Source organism: Primulina tabacum, chromosome 11 (assembly GCF_025594145.1).
Source record: "Primulina tabacum isolate GXHZ01 chromosome 11, ASM2559414v2, whole genome shotgun sequence".
Taxonomy (NCBI): Eukaryota; Viridiplantae; Streptophyta; class Magnoliopsida; order Lamiales; family Gesneriaceae; genus Primulina; species Primulina tabacum.
Window position 1 is genome coordinate 2,934,085 of NC_134560.1, and position 19,279 is coordinate 2,953,363.

Here is a 19,279-nt window from a genome sequence, read left to right on the forward strand (position 1 = left end):
ATACACACATTTTAAATATTATTTTCCAATACTCCCCCTTGTGATGATGATCATGATACGATGATGTCTTCATTACGTGTTTTTGTACTGCCTCGTTAAAAACCTTACTTGGAAAAACCCATTGGGATAAAAACCATAGTAAGGGAAAAAGAGTGCAGTCACGTAAACTCTCCCTGATGTTGACATGAACAATTCTTCACAAATTTCGTAGATTGCGCATCCCAATATTATATATGTGCTTTCTGAATATTGACGTAGGAAGTGCCTTTGTGAAGAGATCTGATGAGTTTTCACTTGATTGAATGTGACGAACATCAATACATCTATTCTTCTCAAGCTCCTTGGTGAATGCGAAGAACTTAGGAGGAATATGTTTAGTTTTGTCGCTTTTTATGTATCCTTCTTTCATTTGAGCAACACATGCAGCATTATCTTCATATAGTATCACAGGCTTCTCATCAGATGATAATCCGCATGAAATTTGGATATGTTGGGTCATTGATTTTAACCACACACATTCACGACTTGCTTCATGTAGTGCAATAATCTCGGCATGATTTGATGAAATTGTTACGAGCGTTTGTTTCTGAGAACGCCAAGATATTGCAGTGCCTCCACGAGTAAATACATATCCAGTTCAGGAACGTGCCTTGTGTGGATCAGATAAGTATCCAGCATCAGCATAACCAATTATACTTGGATTAGCATCTTTTGAATACAAAAGTCCCAAGTCTGTCGTTCCTCGTAGATAACGGAATATATGTTTAATTCCGTTCCAGTGTCTCTTTGTTGGATATGTGCTAAATCTTGCCAACAAATTTACGGCAAAAGATATATCAGGCCTTGTACAATTTGTAAGATACATAAGGGCACCGATAGCACTTAGATATGGTACTTCTGGACCAAGAATATCTTCATCTTCTTCACATGGTCGGAATGGATCCTTTTCTATGTTTAATGATCTAACAACCATTGGAGTACTTAAAGGATTTGCTTTATCCATATTAAAACGTTTAAGGATCTTTTCTGTATAATTTGTCTGGTGAACAAACATTCCACATTCTTTTTGTTCAATTTGTAAACCCAGACAATACTTGGTTTTTCCAAGATCCTTCATTTCAAATTCTTCCTTCAAGTATGACACAACTTCTTGAATTTCCTTATTCGTTCCAATGATGTTTAAATCATCAACATATACAGCAATAATTACGCTTCCGGATGTTGTTTTCTTAATGAAAACACAAGGGCATATTGAATTATTTACATATTCCTTTTTCATCAAGTGATCACTTAGTCGATTATACCACATTCGACCAGATTGCTTTAACCCATATAATGATCTTTGTAATTTCACAGAATAACATTCTCTGAGTTTTGAACTTTGTGCTTCAGACATCTTAAATCCTTCAGGGATTTTCATATATATATTACTATCAAGTGATCCATATAAGTAAGCTGTAACAACATCCATAAGACGCATTTCTAAATTTTCAGATACCGCCAAGCTAATCAAATACCGAAACGTAATTGCATCCATCACGGGAGAATACATTTCTTCATAATCAATTCCAGGCCTTTGAGAAAAACCTTGTGCAACAAGTCGAGCTTTATATCTCACTATTTCATTTTTCTCATTTCGCTTTCGAATAAAAACCCATTTGTATCCAACAGGTTTTACACCTTCAGGTGTAAGGACTGTAGGTCCAAAAACATTACGTTTATTTAGCGAATCCAATTCAACCTGGATGACTTCTTTCCATTTTATCCAATCATGCCGATTTTTACATTCACCAAAAGATTTTGGTTCATGATCTTCATTATCATTTATGATGTCGATTGCCACATTATAAGAAAATATATCATCAATTTCTTCTATATCTTTTCGATTCCATATTTTTCCAGTATTAATGTAATTGATAGAGATTTCATGATTCTCGTCAGTTTGTGGTTCTGACAGAATATTTTCATCATCATGTGTTTCTTCAGGAACACCATTCTCTATTTTGTGATCATCATGTGTTTCTTCGGAAACGTCATTCTTTATTTTGTGATCATCGTGTTTCTCTATGAATTTTCTTTTTCGATGATTTTTATCCTTGGAACCGACTGGCCTTCCACGCTTCAGGCGTTTAATGACATCATGAGTATCTTCCATTTGTTTCTTTGGAATTTCAATTCGAGCAGGGGCATTTGCAGCATGTATATATGATTTAGTTACCCCTTTTGTGTCTGCAAATGCATCTGGTATTTGATTTGCTATTCTTTGCAAGTGTACAATTTGTTGTACATCTTTTTCACATTGTTTTGTTCTTGGATCCAGATGTAACAATGATGATACATACCATGTAATTTCCTTTTCGGTATGTTTCTGTTCTCCCCCTAACATTGGGAAGATTTCCTCATTAAAATGACAATCAGCAAAACGTGCTGTGAACACGTCGCCTGTCTGAGGTTCAAGATATCGAATGATTGATGGACTATCATAACCGATATAAATTCCAACCTTTCTTTGAGGTCCCATTTTCTTTCGTTGTGGTGGTGCAATAGGCACATACACCATACATCCAAAAATTCTCAGATGAGAAATGTCTGGTTCTTTACCAAATGCAAGCTGCAATGGGGAGTATTTATGATATGCACTTGGTCTGATGCGAATTAATGAAGCAGCGTGTAAAATTGCATGTCCCCATATAGAAATAGGGAGCTTTGTTTTCATAATCATTGGTCTAGCAATCATTTGCAGACGTTTAATCAATGATTCAGCCAATCCATTCTGTGTATGTACATGAGCAACAGGATGCTCAACAATGATTCCCATAGACATACAATAATCATTGAAAGTTTGGGAAGTAAATTCACCAACATTATCAAGTCTAATTTTCTTGATTGTATAATCGGGAAATTGATTCCTCAATTTTATTATTTGAGCAAGTAATCTTGCAAATGCAACATTTCGAGTTGATAATAAACATACATGTGACCATCTGCTGGAGGCATCAATCAATACCATAAAGTATCTGAATGGTCCACATGGTGGATGGATTGGTCCACAAATATCACCCTGAATACGTTCAAGAAACATTGGTGATTCAGTTTGGATTTTGACTGGTGATGGTCTTATAATAAGTTTTCCAAGAGAACATGCTTTACATTGAAACTTATTATTCTGAAAGATCTTCTGATCTTTCAGTGGATGACCATGTGTATTTTCTATAATTCTTCGCATCATTGTTGAACCAGGATGTCCCAATCGATCATGCCAATTAGTTAATATCGAAGAATTATCAACTACCATATTTGATTCAATGGGACTTATATGTGTATAATGCAATCCAGTAGGGAGCATTGGTAGTTTTTCAATCACATATTTCTTTCCTGATTTATATGTGATAAGACACATATATTTCTCATTCCCTTCATTCATTGTTTGAGTATCATACCCATGGGAATATATATAATTAAAACTCAACAAATTTCTTTTCGATTGTGGTGAATATAAAGCATCAATGATAAAAAATTTTGTACCATTAGGTAACAAAAATTGTGCTTTACCACATTCTTTAATCAAGTCTACAGGACCTGATATTGTATTCACCCTTGTTTTTGTTGGTTTTAGTTCCAAGAAATATCTTTTATCTCGGAGGATAGTGTGCGTTGTACCACTATCGGGTATACAAACTTCAGCTTTGCTCATAGTATTTTCCATATTTCAACTTCAAAAAATATATGCAATGAAATAAAATTACTGACAATAAAATGCAAAAATATAGCACACAATAAAACATTATCATATGGGTACATAAGCAAATTGATCATTGTCTGAGAAATCAATCAGGAAATCTCCAGCATCAAAATGAGTTGAATCACTCAAAGGTTCACTTTGTTCAGTGAAGTTGGTCTCCTTTTCTTTCCCCTTTAATGATTCTTTATAAAGTTTACAAAGATGCTCAGGGGCTCGACAAATATGGGACCAATGTCCTGGAGTACCACATCTGAAACAAGAACTTTCATATCTTTTTGAGTGATTCTCATTAACACTCATATTTTCATGATGTCTTTTCTGTGGATGGTTTGGGACGTTCTTTTGAGATGAGTTATAAAAGTAACTATCTCGATTATTTTCAAAACCACGGCCGCGTCCACGACCACGACCACGACCACTTCCACGTCCACATCCACGACCACGACCTCGATTTCGTCCTCGACCAAAATCTTGTTTATAACTTTGATTTTGGTTTCCAGATTTAAATTCATTTTTGCTTACGACATTTACTTCAGGAAATGTCGTTGAACCAGTGGGTCGTGCCTGATGATTTCTCACTAAATTCATTTGTTCGAATCTTTCTTTTAATCCCTTCCACAAAGCCATGGGATGCCAACGCAAAAATATCATGGCTTTTGCCTTTTCTTGGGATGTCGATATGCCATTTTCTTTTATGGTCTCATTTAGACCCAATGACTCAAGATGCATTTATACATCGAGAGTCCATGGCATATAATTTTTTTTCGTGATATCAAGAGCAATGAATTCGAGTTTTGCCAAGTTTGACATGGTGGTACTAAAAAAATTACGATGCATTTTATTAGTTAATGAATATTGCAATACAAAGTAATGAATAAACAACAAGTACAAGTATTTGTAAAAATAAAGAAAACACACGAGGAGGATATTCTCCGATAAATAAAAGACTCGTGAGTATGATAACCAAAATAATTAAAAATAACTTTGAGAAAGTCATCTTCTTTTTTCTTCGAAAAATTTTATGAAGAATAATTTTTAGAGAAGAAGAGAAAGTTGGAGTGATTGAATGTGTTTGTGAGATGATATTTATAGGGCAAAAACTAGCCGTTTTGTTACCGTTTATGACCGTTGGTGTACAAAAAATAAATGTATGTATTTGTATAATTTTATAGTAATAATATGGTGAATATAATATTAATCATGTTTAAATAATTATGTATATCATATCACATTATTATAATGAGGTGTCGTAAGTTATTTTGTTTAAAAACCTTATAGGCTTTTATACTTGTCGTATCCCTTACCGGGAGTGTGGGATGTCGTCTTAACATCCTCCCAGGATTTATAACAAGTTTTTGAAAAATTTATTTTTATTATTTCGAATAATAACATTATATTATATATTAAATAAATACACAATAAATAAATAACAGTAAAATAAATATAATTATTTTTGTTACCTTTTTCTTCTGTTTGGAGCTTGGAAAAGTATGTAGGACTTTTAGAGCTTCGTGCTGATAACGTGTTGTGAAAAAGTAAAAATTTATGGTAAAAAGTAAAAATCTCACACTCTCAAAATTTACCAAACTACACACTTTATAATATTTTTCTCTCTACTTAATTGTGATTTTCTTCACAAATGAGAGATCTATTTATAGGAAATCTTTACAAATAATCCAAAAATAAAATACATCATTACTTACATCATCACACACTAATTTTCAATATTTACAACTCTATTTTCAACATTCAAACATTCAACATTCAAATTTTCAATACACACATTTTAAATATTATTTTCCAATAAACTTTATTTTTTGCACAACTAACTGACTCTTAAAAAAGAAAGACAAAATGACTTGGTCAAAGCCATAAGGAGTGGATAAAGATGAAATGGGCTGACGCCTCCCATTGGGATTTGGGTCCCTTTAAATCTTATCTATACGTAGCTTCTCTTTATTTAGTTTGTTCTCAAGCCACTCCATCAAATTGTTCCGCCACGCCACGGATGAAACAGGGAATTCTTATCAAGAAATATCGAGAGATTAAATTAATCGGCATAAATCTTATATGTTTGAAAATCGACTCGGACTGTTTTATAAGAATTTTTGTTTGGAAAGCGACACACGAAAGTTTCGGAAACAGATTTTTCCAAAAACTAACATTGAACTAGAGTTGTAAAAAATTGTGAGCACAATAAAATATGTTCTAATAAATACATTAAAAATTATTTTTCAAAATAAGATAATACTCGAGTGGTCACCATTGTACTTTTATACAAGTTACATTTTTTTTTTCCAAAATTGTTTTTGGATAATGTTTGATAATAAAATTTTATATCTGTTAGCGATAATACCTAATCATAAAAATCAATAGGTGGAACCGTGGACGAGCAGCTGACAGAGTTTAATTACTTGATGTGGAATGAATTTACGAGAAGAAATTTATCATGAAAATAAAAAAATTTCATAAAAATTAATATTTTTAACAATAATCATTATCCACTAAAAGTAAACCAGACCTTCTCGCCATAGTTGGGCGACAAATCGCTGGGAAAGGATAATAACGTGACGAATACTTATCAATTGATATACCGGTAAAATGGCTTAATGAATAAAATAATCTGCATTTTATAATATATCTATACCAAACATTAATAATATCTGGCTTACTAGTCATCAAACATGGATTGCTAGGTATAACCCTCAGTTCATAGATATTATATTTTGTTGCTTTCCTAAATAAATAAATAGTAGGTTTTTTGTTTTATGGTCTCACGAATCTTTATTTGCGAGACGGGTCAACCCTATCGATATTTACATTAAAAAATAATACTCTTAGCATAAAAGTAATATTTTTTATGGATGACCCAAATAAGAGATTCGTCTCACAAGATACGACCCGTGAGAGCAGGGCCATAACTCTTGTGAGGCGAGAGAGGCCATCGCCTCAGGGCCCAGCCCTCACAGGGGCCCAAAAAAAAATAATTGGTCTCATGTTGTTGAGGCCTACACCTAAATAATATGTACATGGACATTTAAAAAAAATTAGACATTGACGACCTATTGAAAACATGATTAAATATGATGATTGTGTTCATTGGGATTTAATCAAATTATGTAGTACCCAAACAATAAAGCTACACGGCTCATTAATTAATTTTTTAAAAATTTTTTATGCATAAAATAGTAATATTTGTATATATTTATTATTTTATCTTGTGTCAATTCATGTGTTAAACTTTTATACTTTACATGTCGATTATTTGGCTTCTTTTCTTGAATTTATGTAGTTGAACCCATTTCAAAAAATAAAACACAAAAAATTGTGATACTTACCTATTTTACATATCTTTATTTTATATTTTCTTGAATAAAATATTATATTTATTATTTAAAACAAATCATATATTTTTACAATATTGATCCATTATATTTATCATTTTGTTATTTTGATAGATTATATTGATAAATTTCAATTTTAGCAACATATTTTACAATTTTTGCCAATTTCAATCTTTTTTCCAATATAATTGTTCATATGACACTGTATTACGTTAGAGCCATGTTGATGTTGTACCGCACGAAGAAAAAAATCGCAAAAATATAAATATATAACCCGTAAATTATATTTTTCTTATATCTATTGTTTGGTTATTTTTAATTTACAAACTAAACTTTACGGTTATTTATCACAACAACATTTTTTTTAAATATATCGCCTCAGGCCCTGTGAATCACAGGTACGGCTCTGCGTGAGAGCGTCTCACACAAGTTTTTGCCATAAATATATACAACTTTCTTCTTTGGGTAAATGGTCTTTAAATATATTATGAAACATATTCGTAGTAGATATTTATTGATGTTTTTTAAATAAATAGACTTTTGTGTTGATAGATTTATTTTGAAAGATTTTATTGATATTTGTAAATTTTTTAATTGAACCCGGTGAAATATGCAATTTATAAGTATGATTTTTTTATAAAAAAAAAAATTTGAACTACAGTTAATAAATTTTATTTATTTTTTTATTTCAATACATGTAAACTTCTAAACTCCACAAATGTCATTAAAAGTCTAGAATTAACACATCCTCCTATTTTTGGAGTTAGTCTTTAACATGGAAAAAATATTTATACACTACCAAATTTATACGAAAAAACTTAAGTACTTTCTAGGCTTACATGTATTTTCACGAATAAAAATCGACACAAGATATTAAAATTATAGTACTGATATATAATATTTTAATACCAATTGTTCGGATCTGGTATGAAAAATAAAACATTGAATATAAATTAAAATTTTTTATTAATATCAACACTTACTGTACATCTTCGAATACTAATTTAAGAAAATTTTAAATAAAAAATATTAAATCAACGTATTGATTCATATTTTGTGGTATCATTAAACTCAAATTGGATACAAAATGATGATTTACACTTTCAATTTTAGAGAAATGACATGTAAAGCACATGTCAAATATTTTTATATTCCGAACACGTTTTTATACAAGTTTTGAAATAGTGGTACAAAAACTTATAAACATATACTATATATTAAATTATTTGTGCATATTTTTTTACATTGCAAAGGACATATAGGCCCATAGAGTGCAATAAAAATTTCCTTGTGAATCAGATAGTGCAGAAAACATTTTCTTACTGACAGGGATTGACCTCAAACTTAGGGGTGTACATGGCACAGAAATATTAAATTAAATCCATTTGTTATTTTAATTTCCTCTTCTCGAATTCATTTACTGGTCATCGGACAAAAGCAAAGCCTTTTCTTAACAATTCCTCCAGCTAATAAATAACTTGGGCTTCGGCCCTTCCAACTCAAGATCGTTTAGTGGTGGGCGGGTCCATGTGATCGAACATAGCATAGGCATTATACTACTACTGCATATTAGCTGAAAACAGTCCAAAACTCAAGAGTCGAGTCGGGGGCCGTCATTTATTATCAGGAGAAAATGAGATTACAAATAAGTAATCTTGAAAATGAGGTGAAGCTGTATCCAACTTCATTGATGGTGCCTGGTGAGAATAAAAGATGATCTTCGAGAAAAATATACAAGATCAGAATCAGATTGGAAGAATCTGCCAAAGCAACACTGAGGATACAAATAATTTAATAATTAACATTATATTGTAGAAAACATGACATAAAGTGGATCAACTATACACGAAATTTATCGAGTTTATTAGAGCAATGGTTGCAGTGGGTAAAAGGAAAGAGACAATTGTGAGAGAGAGAGCTTCCCTGAAGACAGACTTGTAGAATTACCATTTCACACGAATCTTTCTATGCAGGTAGTTAGTGTCGACTCTGGAACTGCACCAATGACCGCATCTTTCTTCTCCCCGTCCTTGAAGATTAAGACAGTTGGGATGCTTCGGATCCCATATTGAGTTGCTATCGAAGGGCTGTCATCGGTGTTAACCTTGTAGCATTTGAGTTTTCCGGAATAATCCTTGGCCAGTTTGTCGATGACGGGGTGTATGATGCGGCAGGGTCCACACCATGGAGCCCAAAATTCAACCAAAACAGGTAAATCAGACCCGATCACCAGAGATTGCCAGGTTGCATCAGTAACAGCAGGCACTATAGTTTAAGGAAATAATGATGAACATTAGAGCAAGCGAAACTATTACAGCACAATAAAAAGATTCACAATAATTTTCACAATTGAATGTACTATATTATTTAACAGTAAAGATATTTTGAGCCAATAAGAGGGTAAAAAATTCATCATTCAGCCGCCTTTAACAAGAAATGCAGAAAATTATTGTTAAAAAGGATCGGCCTGTAACTGGCTAAACTATAGGTTCTTTGCAGACCACAGAATGATTATGAAAGAAGCAAAAATGAAAACGGTCCGAGGGGAAATGGAAATGAGAGCTGACAGAGATTGATAATGAAAAATATCAAAATCAAGCATGTCACTTATCCGAGCAATATCCTCAACCAAGTACAATTGCTTTGACTGAAAACACATTCATCACAACTCAAGCGAGGAAAAAAAAGGCAACCGAAATTACTGAATGGTGTAATTGAATAGAAAGAATCAAATGTAATTCAAGGTATAATGAATACACGCCATGAATATAAGAATCAAGTTCTCATCGTCGACATTTCATCACCATGCTTCAAGCCATAGGAATCTACAAGCTCCAACATCTACAAGCATCGAGTCTAAACACTTCATACTAAAACTATTCCATCAGATAAAAATAACGACATAAAAGATCAGCCAACTACATATCAATTTTGCTCCTAGACCTGAACACAGTGTCCCTGTTAAACCAGCCAAAGCAACATATCAGTTGACGTTATCACACACAACAGCAACAGAGGTTCAGCGACATCCAATTAACCGACGCACACCAAAAATCAAACATCATCCACAACAATAGTAAAACGTTGTATTCAGCCAGAAACACTCGAGGAAGAAGAATCCTAACCTACGACAGCCGTGTCTTGTGCCTCACAGACGACTCGACCACCACGGCCAGTAGGTTTCGAAATGAAATTCGGCGACGTGGAAGAGCGAGTCGACTGTATCTTAAGACCTCTGAATTCAGAGAATAGGAACACGGAGCGGCGAGATGCGGCGGATCCGGCAATTGGAGCCAAGGAAGCCGAGGGGAGAGCGGAGGCGCGTGGGACAGCTAGGGTTTCCAGCACACCAGCCATGGAGAGAATATTGTTTCACGCAGTTAATGTGCTAGTGCGTGAGAGGTGTGGATAAATGGGAAGTGAGTGAGCGCTTGTGATGGAGTGGAGTTTGTTCGATGCTATGAATGGATGAGGACGAGGAGTTGCTGCTTTGGTTCCTTGTTGTTGAATGGATCACGTGCGCCACACATGTCCGTTTCAGCTATTGGATTGGGCCTATTTGGGCCCCGCTTTTAGATCCCCTTATTTACTGACCCAAAATGAAATATTTTCTTGATGCATGAAATACACACACGAATTAATTCTGAAGTCATCACTTGGAAATATTCAAAGTTTTCCACGACTATGAATCATTATTGATTTGGTTGGGTTTGTTTCATCATCCCATTTTGCGTCTCATTTTCATATTTCAGATCTTTCAACATAAATATTCATTTTTTACGTTAAATTTCATTAATCACAAAATACTATAAATTTTTTTATTTAAAAAAACTCAGATTTATCAAATAAGCCACTCCTCAAACACCAGAAATGAAATCTTAACACACCCTTATCCTCAAGCCATTCACTTGAGAAATATAAAAACACGAGGATGTGAAGGCTACAAGAAGGTGGCTGTGACATAAGAAAGAAGCTGTTTAATTTGTAGGCGTTTATGCAACTAAGACAGGTTTCTCTCGCGAATTTAATGCTCTATTTTTCTCCACATCTTCTGGTACATCAATCCCATGGGACTCACGGTCGACTTTTATCAGTTATCACCCGCAGATCGCGGAAAGTGACTAATAATCCTCCGAATAATTAAATTGTTGTGAGGGAAATTAAGAAAATAGAAGAGCAACAAGGGTAACAGTTCTCGCTGGCACCTTCATTTTGTATCCATTTTCATGGACCTTCAGCTGCTCAAGATCTTCTTCCAGTTGGAGCGGTGTTGGTGGCAGCTCGGCATAGATCTTGAGAAATTTAGAATCAAAGCTCTGCACAAACATCAATATCATAGCATATACTATGATCTGAGTCTTATATTGGATACATGAAGCAAGCGAAACATGTGCAACATAATGATGGCAGTTTGACACCTGAATCCCCAGATGAAGCAAATATGGAAATTGAGGGGTAACTTTTCCAGACCTGCGTGCATTAGAGTTAATCAAAATCCATTTTGGCCATGTTGCCTGCGAGATACGATAATGCATGTAGGATTAGAAAACCAACTTGTTAAATGGTACAAGTCCTCGTGAGAAATAAATTGCATAGCCACGGTTATCTACGACATATTTGACACGATTCAGATCAAATGCATCTTCAGGATCTAAAGATGTGATTGCGGTGCTGAAGACCGCATCTGGAGCAGCCTTCATGAACCACAAATTTTATCTGAGTTGCGTTCATTGACCTGACCACTCACATGAAAATGGGCCGAGTAATAGTTTTTCGAAGTACAAAATCTTTATTAACTTGAAAACGTAACCGTTGAAAGCTCCAAAAGTAATAATAGTAAAGGATAGGATGACGGTGAGAAGTCACAGTGTGAACTAATCATGGCCCTATACTCACAAAGATATTGGACCGGTAGCACATAACATAAATATTTTGATTTGTAAGAGATCTAACCAATGAAGTCATCATCTAAATTTTTGGAAAAAATCAATAAGCTTATTCCATTTGGAAATTCTTAAGTTCAATCCACACGTTCGTAGTTTACCCATAAAACAAATACCAAACTCCATAACGCTTCAGTAATTCCTCCAAAATTTGATCTTGCGAGCTGCTACAAATAAATGTTTTCTCATGAATAGATTTAACTCTGAAAATTACTAGGGAAACTTGCATCTCACCATTATGGAGAGATCATGGACGAAAAAACATCGTTACCTGCAAGGCCTTGACAATGCCATCTATTATTTCAGGTTCTATGAGTGGTTCGTCTCCTTGAATATTGACAACAATATCATACTTCTTTCCAATCTTTTGGAGCGCTTCGTCACAACGTTCGATGCCTATGAAATTCAAAATAGAACTCCATAAATTAAATCTCTTAGCAGAGCTAGCGTTATTGGGAGCACAGTAAATGCAAAATCTTGTACCATTTCGACACGATTCCGAGGTCATTACCACATCAGCACCAAATCCTCTAGAACAATCAGCGATCTTATCATCTATCTTCGCCACAACTACTCAAATGACGAAGCTCCGAATCACCCATCACAAAAACCAAATGCTTAAGTTAGAAGTTCTCACGGTTGAGCTGACGGAATTGAGCCAAACCCATCGATCCTTACCCACATGGTCCAATGTCGCAGCCAGTTTTGCTCTTTCCCATGTTCTCTGCAAAAAGTAAAAGAAATCAAATGAGCAATGGCAAAATAATCGTAAACCAAATTGATCCGGAAACAAAAGCAACCGAAATTGGCAACACATTCCAAAAAGTACCTGGATCATAAGCTTGTCGAGGGTTTGAACGAGGCGTTTGCCTCGAAAGCCAGAGAACACATATCGAGCAGGTATAATTCCGATGACCCCGCTCCAGAACGTTACCGATTGGCGATACTGTGCATGGGGGCACCAAGCGCCCCCGCCAGATAGTGAACCCAAGACTTAGTGGAGCTGGAGCTTGGCGATGAGTCGCAGATCGGCATTCGAAATTGTTGTTAGGAAAGATGAGCGACTTATGCCTTCGAATCGTCGATTGTGCAAAGATGCACATGCAGTAGTATTCTTTTTCCGGGAAAAAATTATATTTTATTCTCTTTAAAAAAATTATTTAAATATTAATTATATAACAGAGGTCCGCCGATTAATCATATTCGTTGCTAAACAATATTATGTACTGGGGTTTTCAAAAATTGTGTATACATTACACTGGGAAGATGGAAGTTGTTGATAGTTCCGCTGGTTTGGGATCAGCTCAAGTTTAAGGGCGAATTCTCTATTACGTCAATAATTAATTATCCTAAGTATCAAATTTCACATTTCTATTACACAGATATTTGATTGTCATGTGTATCAAATTTCAACTAATTTTATAACTACAACATAATTCATCTCAATAAAAACTCTACACGAGATAATATTATAAAAAAATGGTACAAGAATGTTTGTAAATTTTTTTCTAGTTCAAGAGTGTACGTGAGTGTTACTTATATATGTGTGTGTGTGTATTAATTAATATAGGCTTGCATATACAGAAGAGATTACAACGTGAAATCTTCGTGGAGTGTTTTAATTTAATTAAAATGGGACAATATTCCCTATTTTATTTTCAAATACGTTCGAAAAATTACTTCGTTAAGCAAATAAAATAATTTGTGGCAAAGAATAGTACGTCACGTAAATCATAAAATCAGAGAGCACAGCGTGCGCGCGTGTTTTTTTAACCAAAGAATAGTACGTCAATAATACACACCACTGAGTCCAACATACTATGCCAGGAGAAAAGTTTCGCAATTTTTACGCTATGCTTGAACGCAACTTTTAAGTGCGAGATCCACAGTGACTGATCCGACTGCTATTGTAACTTTGATAGTGTTTCCACTTTTGTTTCTCTTGTCCGCGAGTTCTTCAAATCACAATTTTTTTCCCTCTTCTTCTTCCTCGACCCCGTCATAGAACCATTTTCTTCGTATCTGTCTACACCCTGGATACCAGATCCATTAACTTCATTGGTAGAATTGTTATTCTTCGACGACTTCCTTTTTTTCCTGGAAGATTTTATCTCCTGCTGGCCGGGAATTCTGTTTCCACGGGGAAGTGGCTCTTCATCTTCATCATTTAACCTCCAATTGCAATAAATTTCCTGCTGAATGTCAAAGAGTTGTTCCAATGGCTCTCCAGCACCAGGAAATAAGGTATTAAGCGTTGCATTCTCAGTCAACCCTCCTTTTCGTTCCAATAGTACGGCATCTGGTCGTATGAGGGCACCAAGGATGCTTTTCTTGGGTCCAAGGCGCAATATGGCCTTCTCGTTCGTCAGAGTAGAGTACGCCATGGAAAAAGCAGATCTGACCTGTAGAGGATTAGAGATCAACAATGACAATAAAAGTACAAAGGAAAAAAGGAAGTAGCGATAAACTAGGGAAGCAACGGTCTTCACAATTCATAAATCCAAGAAAGAAGCCTGACACCCGTTGGCATGTTCAAAGATTGTAACAAGCATTGATCATCCGTGAACACTAAATTCTGACAGGGTAACTTGTTTTTCTATTCACATGGGCAAGAGGTCGTTTTTTCAAAAACTAACATATGGCGACACACTTCTGGCAATCACTTACAAATGAACCATAATGCAAGTGATAAAGGAACATTAAGTTTTTGAACCAAAATGAAGGAAGACAAGGAACGGAGGATCCTAAAAATTATTGCAAAATTCTTACCTGATAATAGTTAAAGGAGCTCTTCCCTACATCATTATCTGGAACCTGTTACAGAAAAATACGTGGAAAAGTGATAAAATGGAGTATCGTCTTATTCCAGGAAAATGGCTAGCTTTCAGTTTTCCTTTCACTTCAGGGATTTGTTTGAAAGACACGTTGTCATATGGAAGACGGACTAAAATTCATTAGATAACCTGGGGGTCTTCAATTGAGATAAGGGAAGGCCGGCCTTCAACTGAAAATCTGAATAGTAGGCAACACTATAAGAAATAAGAAATAAGAAATAAATAATTAACACCGCCTAACATAATGCAAAACTTCTAACCCTTTGCTACTTTTTGGAAAGAAGGTTGTGCTCACACCATTGCAAGAAATACCAACATCAACCGTGTTCAATTTGCGGCCATACAAGTCAAAAAAGTTCACCTAGATTTCACCAAAAACCAGAAAGTCCGTGAAATTTTGTACATGACACCAGAAGCTCGTGCACCTACCACATCCTTAGTTTAGAGACTAAATTAAGCATGCTGCCATACCGCTAATAAAAAACATGAATTATTAACAACACTTAAATTTAATCAATACTTTAAGCTCATAAAATTACACGCACGAGGAACCACATAAAACACTGGAAATTGCTTCGCTATCTTTCACTAGCTCAAACAAAATCAAGATATTTACGACTTCCAAGGCGAAATCAAATCGATGGAAGGATGGACCCCATGTTCTTCAGCAGTTTATCTAACATGTTTGCATTCCAAAAACTTCTCAAAAATTGAAGATAAAATGGCAAATTAATGAAGAAGAAATTGAATGAGGTACTAGACAAAAAGCAGTATCCGGTGAAGTCAACGATAATGGCATGAATGCTGTCAAAAGTAAATAAATTACAAGTTTGTGGATTAATAGATATCACTAAACAACAATATTGCTCCTGTGAAGTAAACATTATCGATGCATTATTCTAATACTTAAATCATCCAATATGGTAGTGCTTCATCTTTACAATTAAGGATAAGCTAAGTGCTTGATAACAGCAAATAATTTGGTACCCCTGAGAATATTCCATTTATAGGGAAATGATTCTCAATATTTAAATAAATGGAAAGGTTTTAGCATAGCATCATAATACCAGTAAAACTCCCAGGTTATCATCGAGGGAAGCTTGATCATGCCGGTTCTGGTAGGAAAAAAAATTATTTTAGTGAAAAAAAATATCCAACAAATAGGAATTCCATCAAAAAGACAAGAACGAATACATATATTGAATGTTTTTATATTTCACATATGAACTCCTACCTACAGTAATTTCTAACAAAACAGCATAAAAATATTTCCACATTCAGCATTTTGAAAAGGAGAGTGAAACATCTAAGGGGGGAAAAAACAACATTGACCTAATAGCCCTGAACCGAGGAAAAACAATGTAGTTACCCGCAACATTGCTATTAGCATGGAAAGGAGTGCATACGAGCCAATTCCACCAGTGTACACCTAGAGAAAGAATGGCAAGTTGAAGGAAATGTAAGATTTATTTGCAGGTCAACAAGAATAAAAAGTAAGAAATTTCACCTCATTTAACTCTCTTTGCTGTAGGAAGACTTTCAATATAAGGCATAATGGTCGTAGCGGAGGCCATTTAGATACAGCATTCTGAATAATAAGAAAACCGCGAATAATTTCATCAAGACAAACCAAAAAAAAAATTCCAACAGGAAAATAAATATGAAATAAATCAAAAGGACAAAAACCTTTATAAACTCAGCAGCTCTCGGTCCAGTATGTGCATCAAAACTGTTACCAAGAGATACAACGTCAATCCCACTCAAGGAAATAAGATCATAACAAAGAAGTTTCAAGAAGCAGTATTCTTCCAAGTACAATACATGTTGTTTGGTGTCACACAATGAAGTAACGAGTATGTGTATGCACCACAGAAAGTATACAAATCAGAAAAGTATTAACAAATAACACATTCCCAGGATCGAGCAATTCTTTCTTCACTTGAAAAAATACCAGAAACAAATGCACCATAATGAAGGATGATACCTAAAACTAGCAAACGGCAATATAACGATCTTTATTATCGACAATGAGAGAGGTGCTAACATGTATGCCGGACACGATGAAGTAGATGCATCAACAAAATAGGCGCAGGCACATTACAAATACTTAGCAATGAACTGCTATTCTTCTGTGGGAAAAAGGAAAATGACGACAAACAAACTGTTGTGAGACAGCCAATATATAGAAATATTTCACAACCCATCTAAGATTTCCTTGAAGTTCAGTAAATTAGTAGTTAAATCTTATACCAAATGCCATTCTACTTTCTCCTCCAAGGCAGCCTACATATTATAATTTATCACCATTCAATAGTCCTATCAAGTCTTAACTAAACAGTGGCCTAACCTTATATCAAATGCTACACCACTTTTCTTCTCCACAAATTTAATAATAGGCACCCGAGCCTTTGCAATAACCTGATATAGGAAGACATTAAAAATTTTGAATAAGCGATGGAAAACCAAGCAATGGTGAAATTCAAACTACAAATGATACCTGTATCTGCTTAGCAATCCCACTTTGAGATAGAGCCCTGGAAAGAGCATACAAACCAGTTTGGGGACTAGTTACATATGAACTCAAGATAACAACCTGCCCAAGTACCACATAGCAAAGTCAGATTGCTTACATTTTATATTAATTTGCATACTCCAAAGGTCATCCACAAAAAAAATAGCTCATCACAAGATATCTGCTGCCACGGAATCGGTAAAAAAATCCATCAAATCAATGTGAATTACCTTAACATCTATCCAGCCGGAATCAATTTAGAGCTCAGCCATGGTCTTCATCAATTTGATAACAATCAAACCAGGAAGATACAACTTTTAGGATTGGAATAATCAAAATTTTAATAGTTATTTCTATAACCGGGAAATCCACTCACACTTAGGACGATAATTCCCGACTTGTTTTTCTTATATAACACGCCATAAGACCCTGATGTATCGCAGCGTGTATATGTATTTCTTTCTTTTCAGGTATCAATATGTTGAAGGGCAATCTAGCATCTACGTAACTTAGCTTCAGAAACCAGTCCAAGAGGGATATATTTAAAATTTGGGACAAACAGATGAAAAAACTTAAGATTCCATGATGCTGGAAAGAAATACAAGATGGCAGCCAAAAGCTAATAATATCAATATTGCCCTCGGCTCACATTCTGACATCTCTCTCGGTGTTAAATTTATTTTCAACTTCTCAGGGTGATTAGTGAACAATCCATATCCATAACCACATAAATTTTGGCTTTTGATTGTAGCAAACCATAATTTCCCTGGTGTCCTTTGGCGAAGAAATGCTAATACTTAAGTCATAATAGCGCAGGTCCAGATTCATGATTTACATTCAACATGCAAAAGTTCATTCAATAAGCCATTTATACATTCTCTTAACGAAACCTTCCAAAACGGAATTCAATGGTTCACATTTAGTGCCCCCTAATAAAATGGCATCTCATAAATAATTGATAACTTTGGCCAGTTATATCACATTTGCAGACAATTATACCTCTAACTTGCAAGTTGAGCTGAGAATATTTGTCATTAATTCAGAAAATAATTGGTAAAAACAAATCATTGAAATGACTAATAAACAGTTTCAAGCTTACATCGATATCACTAGATGGAAGATAAAGCCCCGTTTTAAATGATCCAAAAACTTCAGCCTGTAAGACGCACCTTCACACATATAAACATTTGTCCACAGCTAACCAAAAAAAAAAAAAATTTGTCCACAGCTAACCAAAATACACATTCGCACAAAAATCTAACATACCTTAGCATTAGGCCAGATATATTTTATAACATCAAAAACAGATTCTACAGCAGCATTTCGGTGCCCTTGCTCCACAGGTGTTGGCGAGAGAAAATTACAAAAATCGAGTATCTCTGCACGTATACAATCTTATAATTAGCAGTGAAGTTTACTAGATTACGCAGTCAAACTTTTATTCAAGTGTCCGCAGACCTAAATTGCATAGTTTATGTAGCAAAAGAGGAGAAAACTAAAACCTCGGTGGAGACGAAGCATGGGGCTTTTGAAGTGAGATTTGGAGCTAAACCAGTTGCCTTCGAGAGTCCTACCTGGCGCCGACGTGGAAGCTTCCGCAGGCGTCCGAGGGAGAGGAACGGTTAAAACTGAACTCTCTTTAGATTCCTCCAATTCGTTAACCTCGAGAGAGAAGTAATCCACCGTGGAGGATTCTGGAGATGCACATTGGGCAGAGGAGAGAGAAATCAGGTTTCGGAATACGACGTATGATTTTAAATCTTCCGTAGGAATAGGCGCCGTTGAAGTGGCGACAAGAGGGCTTAGGGTTTCATAGAGGATGCTATGCCCTTCCATTGCAGTTTGCCGGTTGCCGGCCAGGAAACCGACAGGACAAGGTCTGATCTTCCATTTCCCCTTTCTGC

General features: G+C 35.0%; 2 protein-coding genes and 1 pseudogene across 2 annotated transcripts; all 3 read right to left on the minus strand.

Moving 5' to 3' along the window:
* Positions 1-8,861: 8,861 nt before the first annotated feature.
* On the minus strand, positions 8,862-10,571 carry LOC142517957 (thioredoxin-like). The gene is made up of 2 exons (XM_075620494.1): positions 10,212-10,571; positions 8,862-9,351 (listed from the first exon to the last, which is right to left on the minus strand). The coding sequence occupies exons 1-2, from the start codon at positions 10,441-10,443 to the stop codon at positions 9,038-9,040; spliced, it is 546 nt and encodes a 181-aa protein (XP_075476609.1). The 5' UTR covers positions 10,444-10,571; the 3' UTR covers positions 8,862-9,037.
* Positions 10,572-10,957: 386 nt separating this feature from the next.
* On the minus strand, positions 10,958-13,365 carry LOC142517958 (3-deoxy-manno-octulosonate cytidylyltransferase, mitochondrial-like; annotated as a pseudogene).
* Positions 13,366-13,730: 365 nt separating this feature from the next.
* Positions 13,731-19,279, minus strand: LOC142518050 (uncharacterized). Its single transcript, XM_075620649.1, has 13 exons — positions 18,878-19,279; positions 18,642-18,754; positions 18,475-18,531; positions 17,361-17,456; positions 17,211-17,281; positions 16,550-16,592; positions 16,371-16,451; positions 16,233-16,292; positions 15,931-15,978; positions 15,124-15,224; positions 14,993-15,041; positions 14,799-14,843; positions 13,731-14,431 (listed from the first exon to the last, which is right to left on the minus strand). Exons 1-13 carry the CDS (start codon positions 19,209-19,211, stop codon positions 13,934-13,936), a joined length of 1,596 nt encoding a protein of 531 aa, XP_075476764.1. The 5' UTR covers positions 19,212-19,279; the 3' UTR covers positions 13,731-13,933.

Coding starts and splice junctions, on each gene's coding strand:
- LOC142517957 (XM_075620494.1), bottom strand. CDS start 10,443: ATGGCTGGTGTGCTGGAAACCCTAGCTGTCCCACGCGCCTCCGCTCTC. Junction 9,352..10,211: donor ACAAGACACGGCTGTCGTAG/GTTAGGATTCTT, acceptor CTTAAACTATAG/TGCCTGCTGTTACTGATGCA.
- LOC142518050 (XM_075620649.1), bottom strand. CDS start 19,211: ATGGAAGGGCATAGCATCCTCTATGAAACCCTAAGCCCTCTTGTCGCC. Junction 17,282..17,360: donor GGATTGCTAAGCAGATACAG/GTATCATTTGTA, acceptor TTCCTATATCAG/GTTATTGCAAAGGCTCGGGT. Junction 14,844..14,992: donor TCTCAATTGAAGACCCCCAG/GTTATCTAATGA, acceptor TTTCTGTAACAG/GTTCCAGATAATGATGTAGG.